The sequence below is a fragment of the Protopterus annectens genome, chromosome 4.part0 (genome assembly GCF_019279795.1).
Source record: "Protopterus annectens isolate FY-2018-M chromosome 4.part0, PAN1.0, whole genome shotgun sequence".
Lineage (NCBI taxonomy): Eukaryota > Metazoa > Chordata > Ceratodontiformes > Protopteridae > Protopterus > Protopterus annectens.
Window position 1 is genome coordinate 1,607,886,671 of NC_056733.1, and position 22,075 is coordinate 1,607,908,745.

At 40.1% G+C, this 22,075-nt stretch overlaps 1 protein-coding gene across 1 annotated transcript in view; it reads left to right on the forward strand.

Annotated features, from left to right (window-relative positions):
- Positions 1-22,075, forward strand: part of RUFY1 (RUN and FYVE domain containing 1) — a 2,127,773-nt gene that overhangs the window by 759,166 nt on the left and 1,346,532 nt on the right. Inside the window, exon 7 of the mRNA XM_044069383.1 lies at positions 17,309-17,374. Coding sequence (XP_043925318.1) covers positions 17,309-17,374 — 66 coding nt within the window. The remainder of the gene's footprint in view (positions 1-17,308; positions 17,375-22,075) is intronic.

Below are 22,075 nucleotides of genomic sequence, written 5' to 3' on the forward strand. Positions count from 1 at the left end.
CCTTATTTATGGGGACATGATAAAATGAAGTACTTAGGTACATGGATTAAAAATGATTCTGGTGTGACAGGTAATGATATGTTGTAAAAGACTAAACAAAAGATAATACAAAAACTGAGAAATTCGAAGCTCTGTTATATGGATATGGGTGGCAAGATACAAGCATTTAAAATGTTTGTAGTTACTTCAATTTTATACACAGGTCAGGTGTATTTTTATTAACTAGAAGAGAAGTCGCAGATAGCAATTAACAAAGAGCTGAAGAATTTTATCCAGGAGGGGAAGACAGCAAGAAAGTGGGTTGCTCGGATTTCTGCAGTTGAACAAGGTGGTTTGGGATTACCCGATTTGGAGCGGTATTTCAGAGCTACGCAGTTAGCACTCATATGCATAGCACTAGCAGAAAGCTATAATTCAAAGTGGAAAGAGATGATGGAACGGGGGGGGGGGGCTCGAAACAAGGAGAGACTTGGCTTTTGGATACAGATCCTTAAGGAGAATAACAATAATGATGTAGAATATTATATTCATAAAGTAGCAGAACGTATTCTAAAAACTAAACCAAACTGAGAATGGAGAAAGGAGATTCTGCCGATAGGGATGACTCCAATTAGGGATACAGACAATAGGTAAGAGGGGGCTAGAATTTGTTAGAGAAAACTCTAAAAGAACCAAGGTATTGGGAGCAAATAATTAAAGAGGGAAAGGTAATAGAATGGGAAGAGGCCAGAAATGTATATGGATTGCAGTCTAGAGATTGACTTCCCTCTCAAGGATTGATTTCAGAGTATAGCCAAAGAGAAAGAAATGGGGGATCCTAAGCAAAAGACCAACACTGGTAGAGATTTTAGTAGACTCTAGAACAGAAGCTGCTGTTAAAAAAGGAATAATTAGTAAAGCATACAAAATATTTCATGATAACTACAGGAATCAGTCAGAGGAGTTTAGAAAGGATTGGGAAGAGAATAAGCAATTGACAAAGAAACAATTGGGGATATATTTATATCCCCCAAATGTTCAATGCTACTGCCTTTGGTTTAGCTTAATTAATATTGTATCCTGAAAAGATCTGAAACTGCCTCAACAAATGACCAAGTTCGCAGACGACTGCAAACTAGGAGCCATAATTGATTCCCCAGCTGATACAGACACCCTCCAGAAGGGTCTCACTGAGACGGATACTTGGTGTCAAAATCATGGCCTCAAACTAAATGCCAAAAAATGCGTAGTTATCCCCTTTGGAAAAAACAAAGTACCCACGAGCTACCACATAGGTGGTAGTCCCCTAAATACAGAAAATGTAATAAGCGATCTGGAGACCCAAGTAGATAGTAATCTCTCTTTTGATAATCATATTGCCAAGGTGGTTAGAAAATCCTTCTATGTGGGCCACCTAATCACAAAAGGGTTTGCATCTAGAACAAAAGAGGTTATTGTGCCTCTCTACTCATCACTCATTAGACCCATCATAGAATACAACACCCCATTTGGGATGTACCTTACAAGGCACCTGCAACAGCTGGAAAGACCACAAAAGTACCTCACCTAGAGGATTACTGGCCTCAAACAGATGCCCTATGCAGCCCGACTCAAGAAACTCCAGCTATACTTGGTTGCATACCTCTTACTCAGAGGTGATCTCTGCTTGACATACAAGGCCATGTCCAACCCAGAATTGATGGACATGCTCCACCTAAAAAAAAAACAACTCCCGGAGAGCCACATGCTCTAGAGATATAAACCTCACCACAACAATAAATAGGATGTGCTGGAGGGATAGATTCCTGTCCCAGAGACTCCCCATGCTTTGGAACAGGATTCCAGTATATATCAGGCAGAGCCCCTCACTAACACTCTTCAAGAGAAACCTTGACGGGTGGATGGGAAACATAAAATTTACCCCGGGGATCACTGCAGTGGCGCTGCTGGACAGTGGCGCAGGGAACTAATGGCTCTGCTGGACAGGGGCACAGGGAACTAATCTAAGGGGGTGGCGAAAGCCAACACATTCTGGCTAGGCTTATAAATGCCCTTGGACAGATAGCCTAGTACTTGCCTATGAACCTATGTGCAACAACATCTATAAAATGTAGGATCCTTCCTTGGAAGGGTTTGCATAATTATTTTTATACCCCAAGTAGACTCCAAAGAATTTTATTCAGGTGGACAGCAAATGTTGGAGGTGTGATGGAGAAGAAACAGATAACTGGGAACATTTTCTGGGAGAGCAATGAGTTGGCAGACTTTAAAGATTCCTTGCAGACTGTGGTGTCAGAGATACTGGGTGAGTAAATTAGTGTAACTAAGGAAATTATCTTTTGAGCTAAGGTACAGAATCAGAATTGCCTAGATGTAGTAAGGCCTTATTGAGTCTAATATGGTATGGCTGCCAAAAATACAATTACTAGAAAATAGAACTCAAAGTCTAAACCAACTGTACTAGAAGTAGTGAATGTAGTAACAGAGATAAAACAACTGGAATTGGGATCTTTACAAAAGGGTAGGAGCAAATTACTTATGAAAAAATTGGAATTGTGGGAACAATACATGCAGAGAAGGAACAAGGTTTAAAAGAAGGCAGGATTTGAATTAGTTATATAATGTTTGACCAGCAATGACGGGCTAGATTATAAGTGATGTATAATGTTTGACACTGCAATTATGTCACTATGGTTTGTGGTGTACAATGTTTGTAACTAAAATTATGTCAGTATGGTTTTCATTTGTCTAAATGTATGATTGCCCATGTCATATGTGCTAATTTAATAATGATGTTTCTTGTTAAAAAAAGAACAAGACTGAAATACAGACTGAATGGTGACTACAAAGAAGGAGCAAAACAGCCCCACTGAAGCAACAGTGGCTATTCATTAACAGAAGATCAAATGGAAAAAAAAAAAAAAAATATATATATATATATATATATATATATATATATATATATAAAATAAAGTGCTGAAAACTGGAGGGTGACTGGAAGACGAGTCGTCTGCAAATAAAAAGCTAGAGGCAATTGAAAGATTACTTTCCAAATGCTCTGATGCATTACAGGTTTTTAATGGCAACACTGGCAAAACTAAATGCAAACTGGCAGCCACGGAAGTACAAAAGAAGGAGGAGTAATAGGGAAGGATTGTTAAACTACAAGACAAGTCAAGAAGAAAGAATGTGTGAGGTTCATGGAAATTCCTGAAAAACTAGAAAGGAATGACTACTTTGGGAGACTTATGTCTCTATTAGAAAGAAGTACCTTTTATAAATGCTTGACCACTCATGCCAGAGATATCAATACCCCCTGCAAAAACATATGGTACCAAAACCTGACTCATATTTTGGGATGAATAGGCTTAAAAAGGCCCACTAGGGTGGATAGCATAGTGCTGCTGTAATCACCATAGGATAGCGCTTGCAGGAATGGGCAGAAATTCATGTCTGGCCTGCTGCTGGAGAAAGCTCACTAGGTGTTTCTTCCAGGAGAATGGTGGGAAGAAAAAGGCCCAGACTTATCCTGATAAATTTCAAATTTTCCAAGTGAAATAATAGTTTTTTTTCAAAGTTTTGGGAGAAAGTAAAGCAACTAAAGGCAGGAGAAGTTTGTGTACATGGAGATTATTATTCAGTGATCTTCGGTGAATGGATAAACAGTGTATTCCATTGATGAGATCCTGAAGAGGAAAGGCTTTGAAATACAATGTGCTCTGTCCCACAGTTTTCAAGGTTGAGTATCCAGTAGGTCAGAAAATCTACTTTAACCATGTAGGGGCACTAGAACACATGAATGAGTATCAAACAGGAAGCACAATTTTAGAAGCAACCCACTAAGAGACTGTAATTTGTGAGTCTGCAGTGAGAATGGTAAACACATGTTATGAAATAATGCCTGTGAAACCCTTTCCTCTGTTCAAGATGAGGATGGAGGCTAGGAACATGGAAGCACTCCCTTTAGTAAATAAAATCAACACTTTGTCCCAGAGGGTATAGCTTTGCAGAGTTGAAAAGTCCATCTTATGTAGGTAATATTTTAGGCAAAATGAACTGTGCAGAGCGAGAAGGGTAAAATTACTAAGGCATATACTGCTCCATTTATAAAATTCACAAACTGCTCATAATTAATACAGAGAGCATTTCGATTAATGCTAATTGAAAGAAGTTGATTGCTTAGTGGTATGCAACTGAAAGGCAAATGTTTAGATGTAACTTAAGGAGGAAGTGGAGTTAGCCAGAAATGCTGCAGTTTGGTTTTGAGCAGAAAGTCCCCTTAAAGTAAAAAAGTAATGCCCTTCAACCACATATGCTGTTTGTTGGTCTCTACACAGCATTTGATGTTACAGTCCAATTAAATCATTCAGGCTACTGCTAAAAGTGCACACTGGGCTTTTAGGTTGAAGCAGCAAAATATCATGACATATAATAGACATTTATTCTTACCCTAACTCCGCCCTTTCTCACGTCAGCCAATCTCACAGTACATCTTAACATCTCTAACACTCCACCCACATAAAGCCCCTCTTAATTAGCCATCCAGTCAGTACTTTCACATCACTCAACAACAGCTCTACAACTATCTTACATATACACCCTGCCTATTAGCTAATTCCAACACTCATGCCATTAGGTTCTTTCAGTAACTGTGTAAACACAATCCCCTATCTACCATGTCCCTCACCTCTTACTCAGTTTTCCTCTTATTCTCTGTAAGCTTCTATCTCTTAAAAAAACTTAACAGCTGTGCAGACAACTTACCAACCATTCAAGCCAACATCTGCTCCATCCACACACATCTTCCCATTAGCTAGCTACTGCAACGTATACCCTAGCCTTCTTCTTCTTCTTTCGGCTTTTCCCTGTTAGGGGTCGCCACAGTGGATCACCTGTCCGCTCATGATTGGCAGTGGAGTTTTTATGGTGTCAAGTTGCCAGCCCGGCACCCAACCTTCCACTGAAGACACACACATGCACGCATTCACACCTAGGGACAATTTAGTGTGTTCAGTCCACCTACAGCATGTCTTTGTGATGTGGGAGGAAATCGGAGCACCCGGAGGAAACCCACGCGACCACAGGGAGGACATGCAGACTCTGCACAGAAGGCACCCTGGCCGAGGATCGAACCGGAGAACCTCTTGCTGTGAGGCGGCAACGCTAACCACTGCACCACCATGGCCACCCCCAACATATACCCTAGCCTATATGTCCTAAATATATTTCTACTCACCAAAATAAAAATCCTACCCCTACAAAACAACACCCACAACCTCTCTCCATTAAGTTACCAAACCAACTCAAAAAGAAAACTACCCACTGTTTACCCAAACAACCATTCTAAATTACCCTAATGCGAAGACATATACTCAAACCTTCACGCCACCTCTTACCCTCCTATCTACTCTAAGTCCTGCAAATCTCTAAATTTAACAACCCTGAACCTTCAAAGCATCAGAAACAAAATCCCAGAGTTTCATGTCTGGATAGCTCACAACAAACCTAATACAATAGCAGCCACTGAAATCCTACATAAAAGACACTGAATTTCTCCCCCCCCCGGACTATGTCTACCTAAGATCATATCGACCCCAGAAAAGAGGTGGAGGTGTTGCAATACTCTACCCTCACACCTATAATATTGGCCCATACTCTAAATCAACTCCACAATTCTTCTTCGCCAAAATAATAATTTCTTTCCTAAAAATAAACTGCAAAAATTTCTGCATCATAGCTCTTTACATCCCCCCAGGCAATAACATTCCTCTACTAGAAGAAATTGCCTGGATATCAGAAAATGAAACCATCATCCTGGGTGACATCATTATTGATTGGCTAGATTTCTCCCACCATAATCCGTCATCCAACATTAACATGTACATCTTTACCCAACTAATTAACAAAATAACCAGACCAAACAGAAACAATGACAATGGCTTTGTTGTGGAGTGGATCCTAGTCTCTGATCCAAACAATATCTCCTTCACCGGCACACTGCCTAACAGTATTAGTGACCACCTCTCCGCCTATATACTACGTAAAGCCACTCCAACACCAAGTAAGCACCAGTGCAAGCAACATAGAAGCTTATCCCACTTTAACTCAACCACCTGTAATGTAACTTTATCAAACCTCAGTTGGGATGCCCAAAACCCTTCCCCTCGATGAGGCTGTTGAGCTATTCAACTCAACATTTCTTGAGACCTTAAAAAATCTATCTCCTATCCGACAAAAAAAGAGTAAAAAGTAACCAATGCCAGTTGGCTCACCAGACCCACTAAGCAACTCATGACTGCTAGAGACAAAGCATGGAAACTATGGCAAAAAAATAAAAAACCCTTTGACATACTATAATTCAAACAACTCCACAACAAGGCAAAGTGTGTAGTTATTAAAGACAAAAAAGCACACTACCTACATCTGTAAAGTCAACCCAAGCAAAAACCCAAACAATTCTGGAACTCCATTACTTCCCTAGTAAACCCAGGCTCAAAAAATAATCCTTGTCCAAATACAGATAAAACACATAATGAATTAGCCACTCTCATTAACTCCTATTTCATCAACACTATATCCAGTCTCACTACCACTTCCCCCAAATCAACTCTAATACTATCCCCACATCTCAAAATCAGTCCTCCCAAAACACTACTACTCTCTCCCTACGTAGCTTTTCCTTTCCCCCCATACATACCACCATCATAAAAAAAACTACTTCTTAGACTCAAACCTTACACTATTGCCCCTGACAACCTACCCCCTTGAATTCCTACAAATGGCAGCTAACTCCAGCATAGTTCTTAACAGATCTATCAAAGAATCCTGTGTACCTAATATCTGGAAAAAAGCATATATTCTCCCCTTATATAACGGTGGACACAGCCCAGACATTTCCAACTTTCAACATATTGCAACCCTTTCGCCAGTATCTAAAATTTTGGAAAATTCTAACCACATTCAACTTTTTAACCATAAGCTTCACAACCAATTTCTATCCCCCACTCAGCATGGCTTCAGGCCAGGCCGCAGTACCACACCTGCCCTATTATCCTTCATGGATACAGTTAACTGGGCTTGAGATGCAGGTAAAAGTATTTCATCACTATTTCTTGACCTCTATAAGGCCATTGATACTGTTTCCCACCTTCTTCTCCTCACAAAACTCTCAAACCTAGCCATTTCACCCCCACCCTAACCTAGTTCACAAGCTACCTCACAAATAGACAACAGTCAACCAAATGGTAGCACTCTCTCTTTCCACTCCTTAACACAACCACAGGTGTTCCCCAAGATTCCATATTAGGGCCCCTTCTTTTCAGCATCTTTATCAACAACTTTCATACCACCTTTATTCAAGGTTCAATAATCCAATACGCAGATGACTCAACCACCATTTGCACTGCTAATTCAACATCTGAAGTTCAGCAAATCACCCAATGCGCCCTCACAACCACCAAAACCAGGATGGCCAACAACCATCTTGCCCTAAACCCCAACAAAACTAAACTTGTGCTATTCACCCCTAAGTAAACTACTTCTGTAAATAAAAATGAATTCTCCATACAGGCCCAAAATAAAACCACCATAGAGGTGATCTCACATGCAAAATGACTAAGCGTAGTCATAGCTGAAAACTTAACATTTGACTTGTACATTCACAACAGTATGAAAAGAACACACCAAAAACTTGGCATGCTCTATGGGCACAAACAATTCCTCAGCCACTCCATTAAACAAACCCTTGCCTCCACCTTTTTACTACCCTCTTTTGTGGTGCCCCTCTCCTTACCAATATTCAGTCCTCACTGAAATCCAAACTTGAGATGTGCTACAGTAAAATTACTAAGTTTGCAAGCAATGCAAAATATGCTTCCCACCACTGTTCCTTGCTACACCTGCTAGACTGGTTCAAAATTCCACTCTATCTTTCTTACCTACAATTAATCACAGCACACAAAATTATCATTAAGTCATCATGCTGCCCTACCCTTACCACTCTACTTACCCATTGCCACCCAAACAGACCTGCCAGATCTGAAAACCAACTCCTGAAAGTAGAAAAAACAAACTTATCAGCTAGTCAGGTGCTATACTCCTTTACAATTGCCAAACTGTGGAATACACTTCCACCTTCAATCAGGACTACTTGCAGTCCAATTGGCTTCATAAAACCCCCTGAAGCAACATCTTTCCGCCTTATGGCAATGTGTATGCACCAATGCCACATCTCTCAAAACCTGACTCTCTTTTCCTCCACTCTTCTTACCTTTATTGACTACTCTTCTGTCTATCGCATCCTTCGACCTATAACTTACTGTTTTCTTTTTTTACAAGTACCTTAAGCCCTCTATGTGGAATACCTACTGAACAAAGTATTAATGATACATGATTTAAGTTTCTCACCTCATATCCTGTTAATATTCATATGTTAGTAGAACCTAAGATACTGGCATGCTAACTTAGTTTGGTTAACTAAACCTATTACCTATGTATACATCCATATCTGTTACATTTGGAATCCTGTATTGCATTATGTCATTTGTTGTCATTATGTCTAATTTTTCATCTAAATGTTCAAAACGTTTGTGTTATTGTGCTGCTGTTACCATTGTATTGTAAATCATTGTTCTTGTAGAGCCTCCACTGAAAATGGGCTCAACTCGTCCCAGTGGACCTTCCTGGTAAACAAATGCAAATAAACAAATGAATGAACAAAAGTATCCATGTCAGCTGCCTGGCAGTAAAGGGAATGAAGTGGAAAGCTAGTACATCAGCACCCTCTTTAGACCTCCATTTGCTACTGTGGGGGACAGTGAGTTAACCACTGAAAGGGTTAAGAAGTGGAGAGGGATAATGAGAGTGGATTGTGGTGGCAAATGACTTCATCCTGCCAGAAGAATATTGTGATATCCTGGCATCAAGTGTAAGCAGAGGGAGAAATTGTTACAATAAGTCAGACAAAGTTATTGCAAATGGTGGAGAAATACAATAGAAAAGGAAGGATCATAGGTGTGGAGTTGAAGGAGCTGATAGTAAGGGTCACATTAACAAATAAAAACAACAGTGCAGTGTACTTAACACTGGGGGACAGAAATAGAGCATAAAAACATGGACAATGATGTAGAACTGCAGGGTGCCACACAAGGGCAGTAAAAACACTATTGGTAGACTTGGGAGAGGGAACTGTAAGACATATGAGTGAATTATGGGGTACGTTCATATGGCCAGTATGAAGAACTGGACAGATAACCAGAGGCCAAGAGGCAGAAGACATTTTGCTTCAATAGAGAGAAAACAGCAGCACTTAATGCCAGGGAAAGGGTATGGAGAAATATATAGAGGGAAGAGTGATAGTTTTATGGAATGTTACTTTAAAATAAGGAAGATACCCGCGAGAGAGGTCAGAAAGTTAGAGGGGAAAATGGAAAGAAGACGAGCACGAAATATAAAAAATATTGAGAATCCTTTTGTAGAAGCAATGAGAAGCCCGAGTAGGGACATAAGTAACTAAGTGCATCTGGTATAAGATAATACTGTGATGGGCTCAGTACTTCACAATTTCTACTCTTCTGTATTCAGCTGGTAAAGGAAAGGAAGGATGACGGGAAAAGGATGCAGGTTAACTGATGATGAAATCGGTGAGAGGTTGGAAAAAGACCAGAGGGCACTAAAGGAGGATATGGCATTGAGGGATGGAGATATCCCATTTTATTGGAGGGAAACTTCTTTTTTCTGCACACTGTTTTGTCCTACTCCTGTTGGTCATCAACCCTTCCCCAATGGGACTCTGTTTATTCACCCTATACTAAAGAATTGACTCAGTACAGTATATGAGTAACTGCCATCCAGCAGGGCTGTAATACAGGCAGCCATGAGGGTTTCTTATACTCTCACTGACATTCTGGTAATTAAGAGGACAACTAGTGGGACTTACAACACCTTCTCCCTGCAAGCACATATTCCTGTACAGTTAATGTTGAAGGCTACCAGAAGGCACTGGTTTGGCGAACCAAAGCCCATCCCCAGAATGTTCTCTACCATGATGTCACCCTTCCTCTGAGGGGAATGTGGCTATATATCTGCGCTTTGCCCACCACTCCCTACCAGTTCCATCAAATGCCTAGCCAGTATTCAAACTCCTGTTGACTGGGCCATGATAAGGGCTTTATCCCTCTACTAACAGAGCTGGCATGACTAGAGATCAACTTTTGCAGTATGAATACATAAAGCAACTAAAGAAATGTTGCATGGAACTACAGCACAGTTATTCTAAGTTCGGTTACTGACAAGGTCACAGAAAGAATGATGAAAATGAGGCAAATTAGTTTTCTGGAACATGGCAACCTACAGAACAGAAAGATACAAATTTGCAGCAAGGAGATCCTGTCAAAGCAGCTTGCTCCAATTTTATGACTTGGTTATGAAGGCGATGGTCATTGGTGGCACATTAAATGTTGCTTACTGGGCCTTCAGTAATGCCTCTGACAGCATACTAGGCTGGGGGGTTGTTACTGAAGCTAAAATACATAGGATGTGGTGACAGAATATGCATGAACGTGGAGAACTGGCTGAAGTGCAGGATGCAGGGTGCTGCTGAAGGTGGAGGTGTTAGATGAAGGTATGTTATCAAGTGCTGTACCTCAAGGACCTTTTCTAAGCTCAATCCTGTTCATTTTTCTAGGAATAAAATTTAACAATATCTATTGAAAACTGGAGAAGCCTTTTTGATGGTTAATAATAATATGGTGAGTAACAGTAAGGTACAGGATTAGAGCATCAGAAAGGACCTTGGCAGACTAGTAGTTTGGTCATAAAGGTGGGAATTAAGGTTCAGCTGAGACAAATGCTACATATTGCTCTTGGGAAAGGACAGTTTAGGAAACTGTATTTGTTGGGGAGGAAGCTGGCTTTAGCAAAGCAAGGACTCTATGTTGATTACTGTGGCTGTACATCACTAGAAGTTTATGAGGGTGACAACTAAAGCCATTATGATACTGGGCTGTTTCTCTAGAGGAATAGCATCAAAGGAAAAGGAGGCAATGATGCCACTGCATCAGACGTTTGCTTGACACAGATGGATTATTCCATTTTGTACCTTTCTGAGAGAGGGTTACACATGTAGTAAGGTCCAAACTAAGGCAACAGGGATGGTAAGAGAGCTGCTATATTGGAAAATGCATCCAAGGATATTTTCTTTAAAATGGTATTTCAATTTCTAGAAACTAGGAAGGAGAAGGGGGTGTGTGGTTTGAGTCCCTAAAGTGGTTACTGTGGATTGAGAAAGGAGTGAGTTAAGAAGGGAAGATAGGGTAAATATAAAAGTGTCATAACAAATGGCTGAGGAGGATGTATTTTCATCTGAACATATGGGAATACTTTACTGAAAGTGTTAGACAAGTGTAAAAACTACCAGAGTAAATGGTGGTAGCTAAGACTACAGAATCACTCAGGAGATCTGGCTACCTGGCACAAAGAACCAGTTGGCATAAGAGTGATTACCAGTGCTGGGAGCGGTTGAGACACCTGAGGTGGATGAGAGCGAACAGCTGATGGCAGTTTACCCTCGGAGGAGGGAGGCAACCCCAAACTGCAGTGATAGCTAGTGTTGCAATGTGCAGACTGAGATTAATGTATTTCAGGCTGCAACATGTTCCAGTATCCACATTTCCACTCTTGGGTGGAATCAACCATGTATCACTGGGAAAGCTCTATGGGATTTTTGTACATGTCTTACTGTTGTGTAAAATCTGATAAGGCCAGAGGAAAAAATCATTCATGTTATAGTTACCTGCAGGAGAGTCCCTCCTACATTCTGGTCTTGCTGCTTGATTACTTGCCATAGAATAAATGTACCTAGGCACTAGACGACTAATCATTGATGAAGATTGAGGATCTCCCTTTATGGGGTGATGTGCATCAGGGAGTGAATGGATTACAGCGTAATAGGTGAAAAGCTTATAGTTGTTGGAGGGGGTACATGTAGGGAGGGGAGACAGCACCTAAAGAGGGAAAAAATTGAAACTTTTAAGAGAGCATGGAATAGGTGGTGTAAAAGCAAGGAAAAAGACAGCTGCTAAATGTTAGCTGCAGTAACTGGAGGGACTATATGGATTATTGGTTTCCTTCTGTTGGTAGATGTATATAAATTAAAAATAAATAAATCAGTCAGTACTCAAGCATTTAAAGTTGTAAATTAATGTATGTTTGGATGACTTAGAAATGTTCCTCTTCTCTCATTATTTGCTTACTTAACCATTTGTAGTACATGGAGCACTGAGCTTATGCTTCAAATTCAGGAAAAAGAGAACTTTAAGCATCTTTCTGATGTACGAAAGGTGCTTAAGAAAGTTTTGCTAAGCACATTTCAGTGCTGCTAAGCATTAGCCTTACACTTGAACATTAACATCAACCAGTGCCAGCCACCACTGAACAACATTCAAAGGATATTCAAAGTTTTAAAAGTTGATATACACTTCACTGCTATATTAAAAACAAAAGTGTGGCCAATGAACACTGTTAAGCATGAGGTTAGTGCTTAACAGCACTGAGAGGGTGCTGAACAATCAATTGTTAAGCACCTTTCTCATATCAGAAGGATGCTTAACAAGCTTGTATTTTCACTAATTTCAGAGCATGATCGTGACACTCTGACATTGTTTTTTATGATCAGAGACTTGATCATAATACTGTATATTTCAGCTTATTTAGCTGAAATTGCATTCTGAAAAATCATCTTTCAGCTTTTCCCGTTAGGGGTTGCCACAGCGGATCATCTGTTTCCATTTCTTCCTGTCCTCTGCATCTTGCTCTGTCACACCAACCACCTGCATGCCCTCTCTCACCACATCCATAAACCTTATCTTAGGCCTTCCTCTTTTCCTGTTACCTGGTAGCTTCATCCTTAGCAGCTTTTTCCCAATGTACTCAGCATCCCTCCTCAGCACATGTCCAAACCAATGTAATCTTGCCTCTCTGGCTTAGTCTCCAAACCTTCCAACCTGGGCTGACCCTCTAATATACTTATTCCTAATCCTGTCCACCCTCGTCATGCCCAGTGCAAATCTTAACATCTTTAACTCTGCCACATCCAGCTCTGACTCCTGCCTTTTTGTCAATGCCACTGTCTCCAACCCATATAACATAGCTGGTCTCACTACCCTCTTGTAGACCTTCCCTTTCACTCTTACTGGTACTCGTCTGTCACACATCATCCCTAACACTCTTCTCCAGCCACTCCATCCTGCCTGTACTCTCTTCTTCACCTCTCTTCCACACTCACCATTACTCTGAACTATTGATCCCAAGTATTTAAACTCATCCACCTTCGCCACCTCTACTCCTTGCATCCTCACCATTCCTCTATCCTCCCTCTCATTCATACACATATAATCTGTCTTAGTCCTGCTGACCTTCATTCCTCTTCTCTCCTGAGCATATCTCCATCTCTCCAGGGTCTCCTCCACCTGTTCCCTACTCTCACCACAGATCACAATGTCATCTGCAAACATCATAGTCCATGGGGACTCCTGTCTGATCTCGTCTGTCAATCTGTCCATCACCATTGCAAATAAGAAGGGCATCATTCTTGAATACATTAATACTATTTGAAACAGAAGTAAGGGAAGATAAGGCAGTAGATGATGGTTGCTCTGAGTATGGCTGTTTTGGGAAAGAATTATTTAACCGAGAGAAAACATACTGCAGGAAAGAAACCAAAAAAATGCATATACAGTGGATATAAAATGTTTACACACACCTGTTAAAATGACAGGTTTTTGTGTAAAAAAATAAGACAATAAATCATTTCAAAACTTTTCCCACCTTTAATGTGACCTATAACCTGTACAATTCAATTGAAAAAAAAAACAAATATTTTAGGGGAAAAAATATAAAAAATTAAAAAAAAAACGTACAATACGCTGGTTGCATAAGTGTGCACACCCTTAAACTAATACCGTGAAGCACCTTTTGAATTAATTACAGCATTCAGTCTTCTTGGGTAAGAGTCTATCTGCATGGCACATCTTGACTTGGCAATATTTGCCCACTCTTCCTTGCAAAAGTGTGCCAAATCTGTCAGTTTGTGAGGGGATCGCTTGTGCACAGCTTTCTTCAGGTCATCCCACAGATTTTCTATTGGATTTAGGTCTGGGCTCTGGCTGGGCCATTCCAAAAGTTTAATTTTCTTCTGGTGAAGCCATTCTTTTGTTGATTTGGATATATGCTTGGGGTCATTGTTATGTTGAAAGGTGAAATTCCTCTTTATCTTCAGCATTCTAGCAGATGCGGTTTTGGGCCAAAAGTGGCTGGTATTTGGAACTGTTCATAATTCCCTCCACCTTGACTAAAGGCCCAGTTCCAGCTGAAGAAAAGCAACATCAAAGCATGATACTGCCACTGCCATGCTTCACCGTGGGGATGGTGTTCTTTTGGTGATGCGAAGTGTTGTTTTTGTGCCAAACGCACCTTTTGGAATTGTGGCCAAAAAGTTTAACCTTGGTCTCATCAGACCATATCACATATTCCAACATGCTTTTGGGAAACCTGATGTATTTTTTTGCAAATTTTAGCCGGGCCTGGATGTTTTTCTGTGTAAGAAAATGCTTCTGTGTTGCAACCCTATGGAGAATACAGGAGATTGTTGTCACATGTAGTACACAATCAGTACTTGCCAGAAATTCCTGCAGCTCCATCAGTGTTGCTATAGGTCTCTTTGCAGCCTCCCTAACCAGTTTTTGTCTGGTCTTTTCATCAACTTTGGAGTTGTCCCATATTTTCTACATTTTTTGATGACTGTCTTCACTGTGTTCCATGGTATATCCAGTGCTGTGGAAATTTTTTTGTACCCTTCTCCTGACTGATACCTTTCAACAATGAGATCTCTTTGATGCTTTGTAAGCTCTCTGCAAGCCACAGCTTTTGCTGTAGCAGGCAATTGAGTAAATGTCAGGAAAATCCTACTAGGACAGCTGAACTTTATTTGGGGTTAATCAGTCTCTTTAATTGATGGCAGGTGTGTACCCAAGAAGACTGAATGCTGTAATTAAATCAAAAGGTGCTTCAACAAAGTATTAGTTTAAGGGTGTGCACCCACAACAAAGTATTAGTTTAAGGGTGTGCACACTTATGCAGCCAGCTTGTTGTATGTTTTTTATTTTTTTCCCTCAACAGATTTGTTTGTTTTTCAATTGAATTGTACAGGTTATAGGTCACAATAAAGGTGTGAAAAGTTTTGAAATGATTTAGTGTGGTCTCATTTTTTTATATCACAAAAACCTGGCATTTTAACAGGGGTGTGTAAACTTTCTATATCCACTGTATTTTTGATGAATGTTTAATGGTCCTATAGCTGTTTGTTTTTTTCCTCATGATGGGAAAACAGTAGCACAGTGCTGTCTGTAGTGGTTAACACTGCAACTTGGTTTCCAGCTTAAGGAGCCTACTCTGTGGTATTTGCCTACCTTCCTTGTATCTTTATAGATTTTTACTAGGATCTTTAGTTTCCATCCACATCAAAAAAAAAAAAAAATATATATATATATATATATATATATATATATATAATATACACACACACGTGTGCCCACGCACGCCCTGTGTTGGAGTAGCGGAGTAGCATCTGGTTGTTCTTCAACCCTTGAGCAGGATAAATCAGGTATCAGAAAGTGAATAACTGTCTTAATTTGAGATTGTAGTTTTTAAATGTTAGTCTCCCTTGTTTACAGTTGCCTGTAATTTTTTTCATCTTGTATGCAATTCTGTACCAAAGAAAGTGTACCCACCAGGTGTGGGAGTAGAAATAGCCTTCTGTCAAGAGACAAGAAATTAAATTCATGAGAAGAAAGTAAGTGGCTTTTGAAGTTTGTTCTGTCAAAGAATTTATCATATGGCCTGAACTGCACAAAACATCTTTACAGTGCAGCACATGCCAGCATTTCTGATTTAACTTCCCTTCTTTTTATAGGTCACATTCACAAACAATAGTTGGCTTGGATATGTTTTTCAGTTTCCTTTTTCTGTTTTTATGTTTCACCTGTAACTTTGCTCACACAGAGGTTGTTATCATTGCATATCAGACCAGTGAGCTAAGTGTAGCATAGGTTATAGCAAGTGGGAAACGGTCTATCTCTTTAGGCTAGGATGACTACAATGACACTGCCATATTAGGGGTTAGCACATAAAGATTTATTTTCTTTACTGATTGCTGTATTTGGTACAGATGGTTGCAAATATTATTACATTTTTATGGCAAATTATGAACAGTAGTCATAGACATCTTGCAGAGTACCCAAGACTGACCATGTGGTTTTGTGCATTATACAAGAGGGTTGTGATTCATAAGTGCTGTTATTCTACAATACAGTGGATTTCAAGCTGCAGTACCCAAATACTGAGCATTAGTCTGTGGGCAGGTCTTGTGTAAGTAAATTAGACCCATGTGCTTCATAGACCAGTTTCTCATGTTGGAACTTGCATGGCACAGCAGTTCATAAACATGCGTAGTATGCATGTTCAGAGCAGAACAGTGAAGGGTGCAGTGCATCTGTTAGCCATGTTACACCCATAAACCCATAGATACCATTGTGCTCCTCACATTGCTGAACAAGGCAAGCAGTGCAGTGTGGAGTAAGTGCATGCGTGCGTGTGTGTGTTGTGTTTGTAAAAGAGTCGGGCAGACTTGTTATCTCAGAAACTACAAAATATTTCTTTAATTCAGTCAAGCAACAAGAAAGGGTCTATGTTAAGTAAACGAATGCTTAAAATGTCGAGTACAACATACTCGAACACTTTTAAGCGAATGTTTATTTAACTGACAGCCCAGAATGTCGGAAAACACAATATCGAAATGTTTTGTTTGGCCACCTACCCCTCCCAAGTGCTACAGAACACTAAACCAACTAACAGCAACTTCCAATACATCGTAACAAAAAAGAAATTAGTAAAACATACCGTAACGTTGCAAGCAGAGGGGCTGCACCCCTCACCCCCTACTTATATATACCAACTCCGAGACAGCACTTCAGTGCAGAAAAAGGAAATTCTCCCTTTCTGCACTATATGGCACCATTATCAGTAGCTTACATGACATAATAAGTCACATATGTCAGTGCTGGCCAACCAAAATATTTCGGAACTCCGTTTTCCGACATTCTGGGCTGTCGATTAAATAAACGTTCGCTTAAAAGTGTTCGAGTATGTTGGACTTGGCATTTTAAGCATTTGTTTATTTAACATAGACCCACATGCATGACTTTGTTTACACAATAAAAGTGACAGTTAATTGCATCTGTCTGTTAAAATGTGTGTTTCTTTTGATGAATTTCAGAGATGAAGAAATGACTGCTGTCCTTGATCAGAAGAATTATGTAGAAGAACTAAACAGGCATTTAAGGTAGGAAATGAATCATAACTAAATGATGTTTCAAATGTGAAACTGGAAGTATGCTTGAGAGAATTGAAAGATTCATCTGAACTAGTATTTCATATTCACATGCTTATCTGGATATGCCACATGATTAAGGCTGGTTGCTAATATTTGATCTGATGTTGTCATTTTCATTCATTCTTCAACTGATGTGGTCTCAGATCCAACTCAGATATGACTCATCCAGTTATTCCAGATCCTAGAATCCAAACTCTTGAGCTCCTCCCTTTACCCATAATGCCCCACTAACCTAACATACCTCAGATCTCGTTTGCTACCATATCACTACTGACATGGATCCTCTCACTTTCAAGGTATTGGTGTTTTTTCCAAGGTCAAAACAGTAAGTTCTTCAGCTTTTTTGTCTAATTAGGTTGTGTACAGGTTTTCTGTCACCTTTCTCCCTTTTCTAGTTATTCCTTTTCATTAGGCTACTCTGTTTGTGATTTTTACCCAGACCTCAGTATTTCTGTCCAGTACTATTGTTGGTACTTTACTTTGTTCTTCTCTCTGACCTTTTCCATCCCCTTTTTGGGTATTCTTGACTACCATTGTTGGTAGTTTTTCTCATCTTTCCTTAAAATAAAAAAAGAAGCTATTTCATCTAACTTTTATAGATTAATTGCTTCATTGTTATTGCTTTTGTGCCTTCCCTTTCTTTAGATACACTAGAATGGCTGGAAAACTAACTGGCTTCAAGAAATGAATCACCTGTGGGCAGAAAATACCTAATTCAGATGCCCACAGTGAATGCAGCTATTGTTTGGGTGCTGCCCGTTTAAATGCTGATTGTACAATTTGTGCCAGATTCAACTCCAGGGCACTCACAGACAGACATAATAAACTTGTTTTGAAGGGTCTTCTTCCTTCCCCTTCTTATTCCTCTATTTTAGCTGGGGGCTGAAACCCCTGCAAAAAAATATGATAAAGGGAAACCCAACTCTGCTCCCAGGGACAAAGACTCCAGAAAGAGATCTCTGGATCTTATAGAGTCTTTGGCTCCTTCCTCAGAGCCACCCCTAAAAGAGTCAAAGTCAGATCCAATGATTTCGGATCCTACTGCATAGAAAACAGAAACCAAAATCACCTCAGATCCCATCACATCTTATAGTTTACTAGATCAGATACATTCTTGACTCCCTTCTCCGCAGGAGTCTCCTCTCAACCATTCAAGGTCATCATCCACTAGCTCCTCACTCAGGTCATCCAAGAGCTTGTCCTAGGGTGAAGTGGATAGGATGATGAAAAAAATCTTCAGAGCTCAGATCCAGATGGGGTTAATTCTGGCTCCATCTCCTACCTCCCTGTGACTAGTCCACCTTTACTTTCTCCTTTTCTGATCTGAGGGCTCCAAAACAAGAGATGGAGTGTCCTCATTGGATCCAGAGAGACACTATTTTTGGACTCCGGTTATTTCCCTGAGCTGTCTGTCTTTGAGTCTTGGAGCCAAAGTGCTAGCACCAGATGTGGGAAGCCAGAGTTGACTCCAGAGTTATCAGAGCCATTCCTGCCCTTCAGAACTTTGTCCTTTAGATTGTTGCAAAGGGATTTCCACCATGTGTAAGGGCAGTGGCTGCCACCACCATTGTAGTTGATCTTGTGCAATCACTGGTGCACGGGCATGCTCTTACAGTAGCCATCCCTCATTCTGTTTCATCTGTCTTACTTAAAATGAAAACTCAACCCCTCTTGACAGCACATCTAACTAAATATGAACTTACTCTTCTTTCTGACTCATCTGTTTCTCTCATACACTGTCCTTTTCTAAATCCTCTATCTTTGTTACCTACTGATGAGGATGGTGAAGATCATGATTGTGTGTATGACTAATTATCTGCTTTCTACTAGGAATGACTTAAAGGACAGTCCTATACCAAACACTGAACTAGACCTATTTGTAGATGGTTCCTGTGGAAGAGATCAAAATGGAAATCTGGTCGCAGGAATATCTGTCAGCACCAGTAATGATGTTTTGCTTCAACAAAGACTAGAAAACTAGAGCGCATAAATTCTGCCCAGGTAGCTGAGTTAGTGGCTGTGCAAAGAGCTTGTGAATTAGCCAAAGACAAAGTTGCCAATGTCTGCACCAACAGTCACTATGCTTTTGGTGTAGTACATGATTTTGGGCAACTTTGGAAGCAGAGAGGATTTTTACTTTCAGCAGGAACTCGGATTAAAAATTATTTTTTTGTGAATGATCTTTAAATTCTCTTGTTACCTAACGAATTAGCAGTAGTTAAATGTAGTGCGCATTAAACAGCTGTAGATATTACTTCAAAGGGAAATAATATGGCAGGTCAAGCTGCTAAGCAAGTTGTAGAAGGACTTTGTGCAAAATCTCATGTGATGTTATTAGAATAATCTAAAAGTGATGATGTGTTTGATTTTAAGAAAGTATCAGCTTTCCAAGCTGAAGTATCACAAGGAGAAATTCAGAGGTGGCTTAAAGATGGATGCAGTAAATCCGACAATGGGTTTTGGTGACATCCGGACAACCGACTGGTGGTACCTGCCTCCTTGCTACCTTACCCGATAAGGGCATATCATTTTACCAGGCCCATGCAGGTAAGACAGCTTTATTTAATCAAATTGCCTGAAGTTGGCATGCCCCTCATGTCTCCTGTTTGATACTTCAGTATGTTAAGAACTGTACAGTATGCCTAGAACATAATGTTAGCAAAAATGCAACCATTAGGGCTGTATGCTTACCACCACCTTGGGGACCTTTTGTAAATGTGCACCTGGACTTTGTCCAGATGCCAAAGGTCTGTAATTTACAGTTTACATTGGTGGTGGTTTACATGTTTTGTACATGGGTGGAAACTTACCCATGTCACAAAGCAGAATCTGTAACAGTTGTTAAAAAAAACTTGTATTTAAATTTATACATAGATTTGGTGTACCTTGTACTACCTTGTAGTGACCAGGGAACTCATTTTAACAATTCCCTGACTAGAGAGCCATGCAATATTTTTAATACTAAGTTGAGTCTTCACAGTCCCAACCATCCACAGTCATCTAGATTAGTAGAGAGGGTTAATAGGACCTTTAAAATTTCAAATATTTGTGCTGAGACAGACCTTAAATGGTCAGAGGCACTTCTCTTAGCCCTAAAGAATATGAGGACTACATTAAATACTACAAGGAGATTGAATCCCTATGAGATATTAATGGGGAGGCTCATGGCACTTCCAGCTACTCCCCCTGTGTCAAATGAAGAATTAACTCTAACGGATGATGTTATATTGTTTTACTGCAAAACAGTTCTTCATTTCTTGCAGCAGTACCACTACCACAGAACTGTACAAGAAGCTCTTCCTCAACCTCCTTACCAGCCCTGTCACCAATAGCGGCCTGGTGATTGGGTTTATGTTAATACTTTCCAGAGAAAAAACTATTTGAGTCCAAAGTGGAAAGGCCCTTTCTGGGTGCTGCTCTCAACTTTTACTGCCATCCACTTTGCAGGACTACCAATGTGGATCCATTCTTCACACTGTAAGAAGACTTGTCATGTGGGGCCCCAGACGAGTCATCTTTTGTCAGCGAAGGAAGATCAAAATGCAAAGGATGAATCATCTGCCCCAGAGAAGGATTAAAAGAGAAAATCAACTCTGACAGCAGTCCATGATGATGCCAGTGACAGCAGGTACTTTTGCTTTGTTTTTGGTGCTGTTTCCATTTATAAACTGGTCAAGAGAAAATAATTTCCTGTTGGTTCTTCAACAATGTTGACTTAAATGTGACAAACTGTTAAGTCTGTTCACTTGTACCTCATCATTTTACTGTAGGGATTCCAATCCCTGCATCACAGGTGACATTTGAAAAGGATTGTAGTGACACTAGTCTAACTTGGCATGATGGACTTTTCAAAAGTTGTGTCTCTTCAGCTTGCAACCTCAAATCATGGAGACACATGCTATGCCAGAAATAGAACTGTACCAGTGGGAACCAGTAAATGCAATGGCACTAGACATGAAAGTGTGTTGAACTTTTTACACTTAAAAAGCTCTGACTGGGGGGTGTGGCATGGGCATGATAGAGGATCGTTACTACATTTGCGGTGATCATGTCAACACCTGGTTGCCTACAAACTGGTCTAGATGTTGTTTTGTGAGCTATATTACTCCTGCTGTTCAACAATTCAAGAACCCTCCAGCTGGCAGACAAAGAAATAAACTGACAATTCACTGGCAGAACAAGTATTTTCAGTCTTTACTCCTAAGTATGGAGTGCAAAAGACAATGCTCAAAATTACCTTGCTTGCTGAAATTCTTCAGGAGGTAGCAAACAATATTTCACATCATATCAGGATATAGTTTGAACTGTGGTATTACAAAATCGGCTGACACTCAACATAATGCTAGCTGTCAAAGGGGAGTTGTGTGCTCTCATAAGAAGTAATTATTGTTCTTATATTAGTGACTATCATGATGAACAAGAAAAGTTGGCCAGTTTCATGGAGCAGAGGGCCAAGGACCTGGACTACATATCTAAAGAGTGGACACTTTTTGGATGGTTAAGCAGTACATTTGGTAACTTGGGAACTAGTATATTATCATTACAATTTTTTTGTTTGTGTCTTTCGGCTTTTCCCGGTTAGGGGTCGCCACAGCGGAACTCCGGTCCGCTAATGATTGGCAGTTGATTTTTACGTACCGGCTTGCCAGG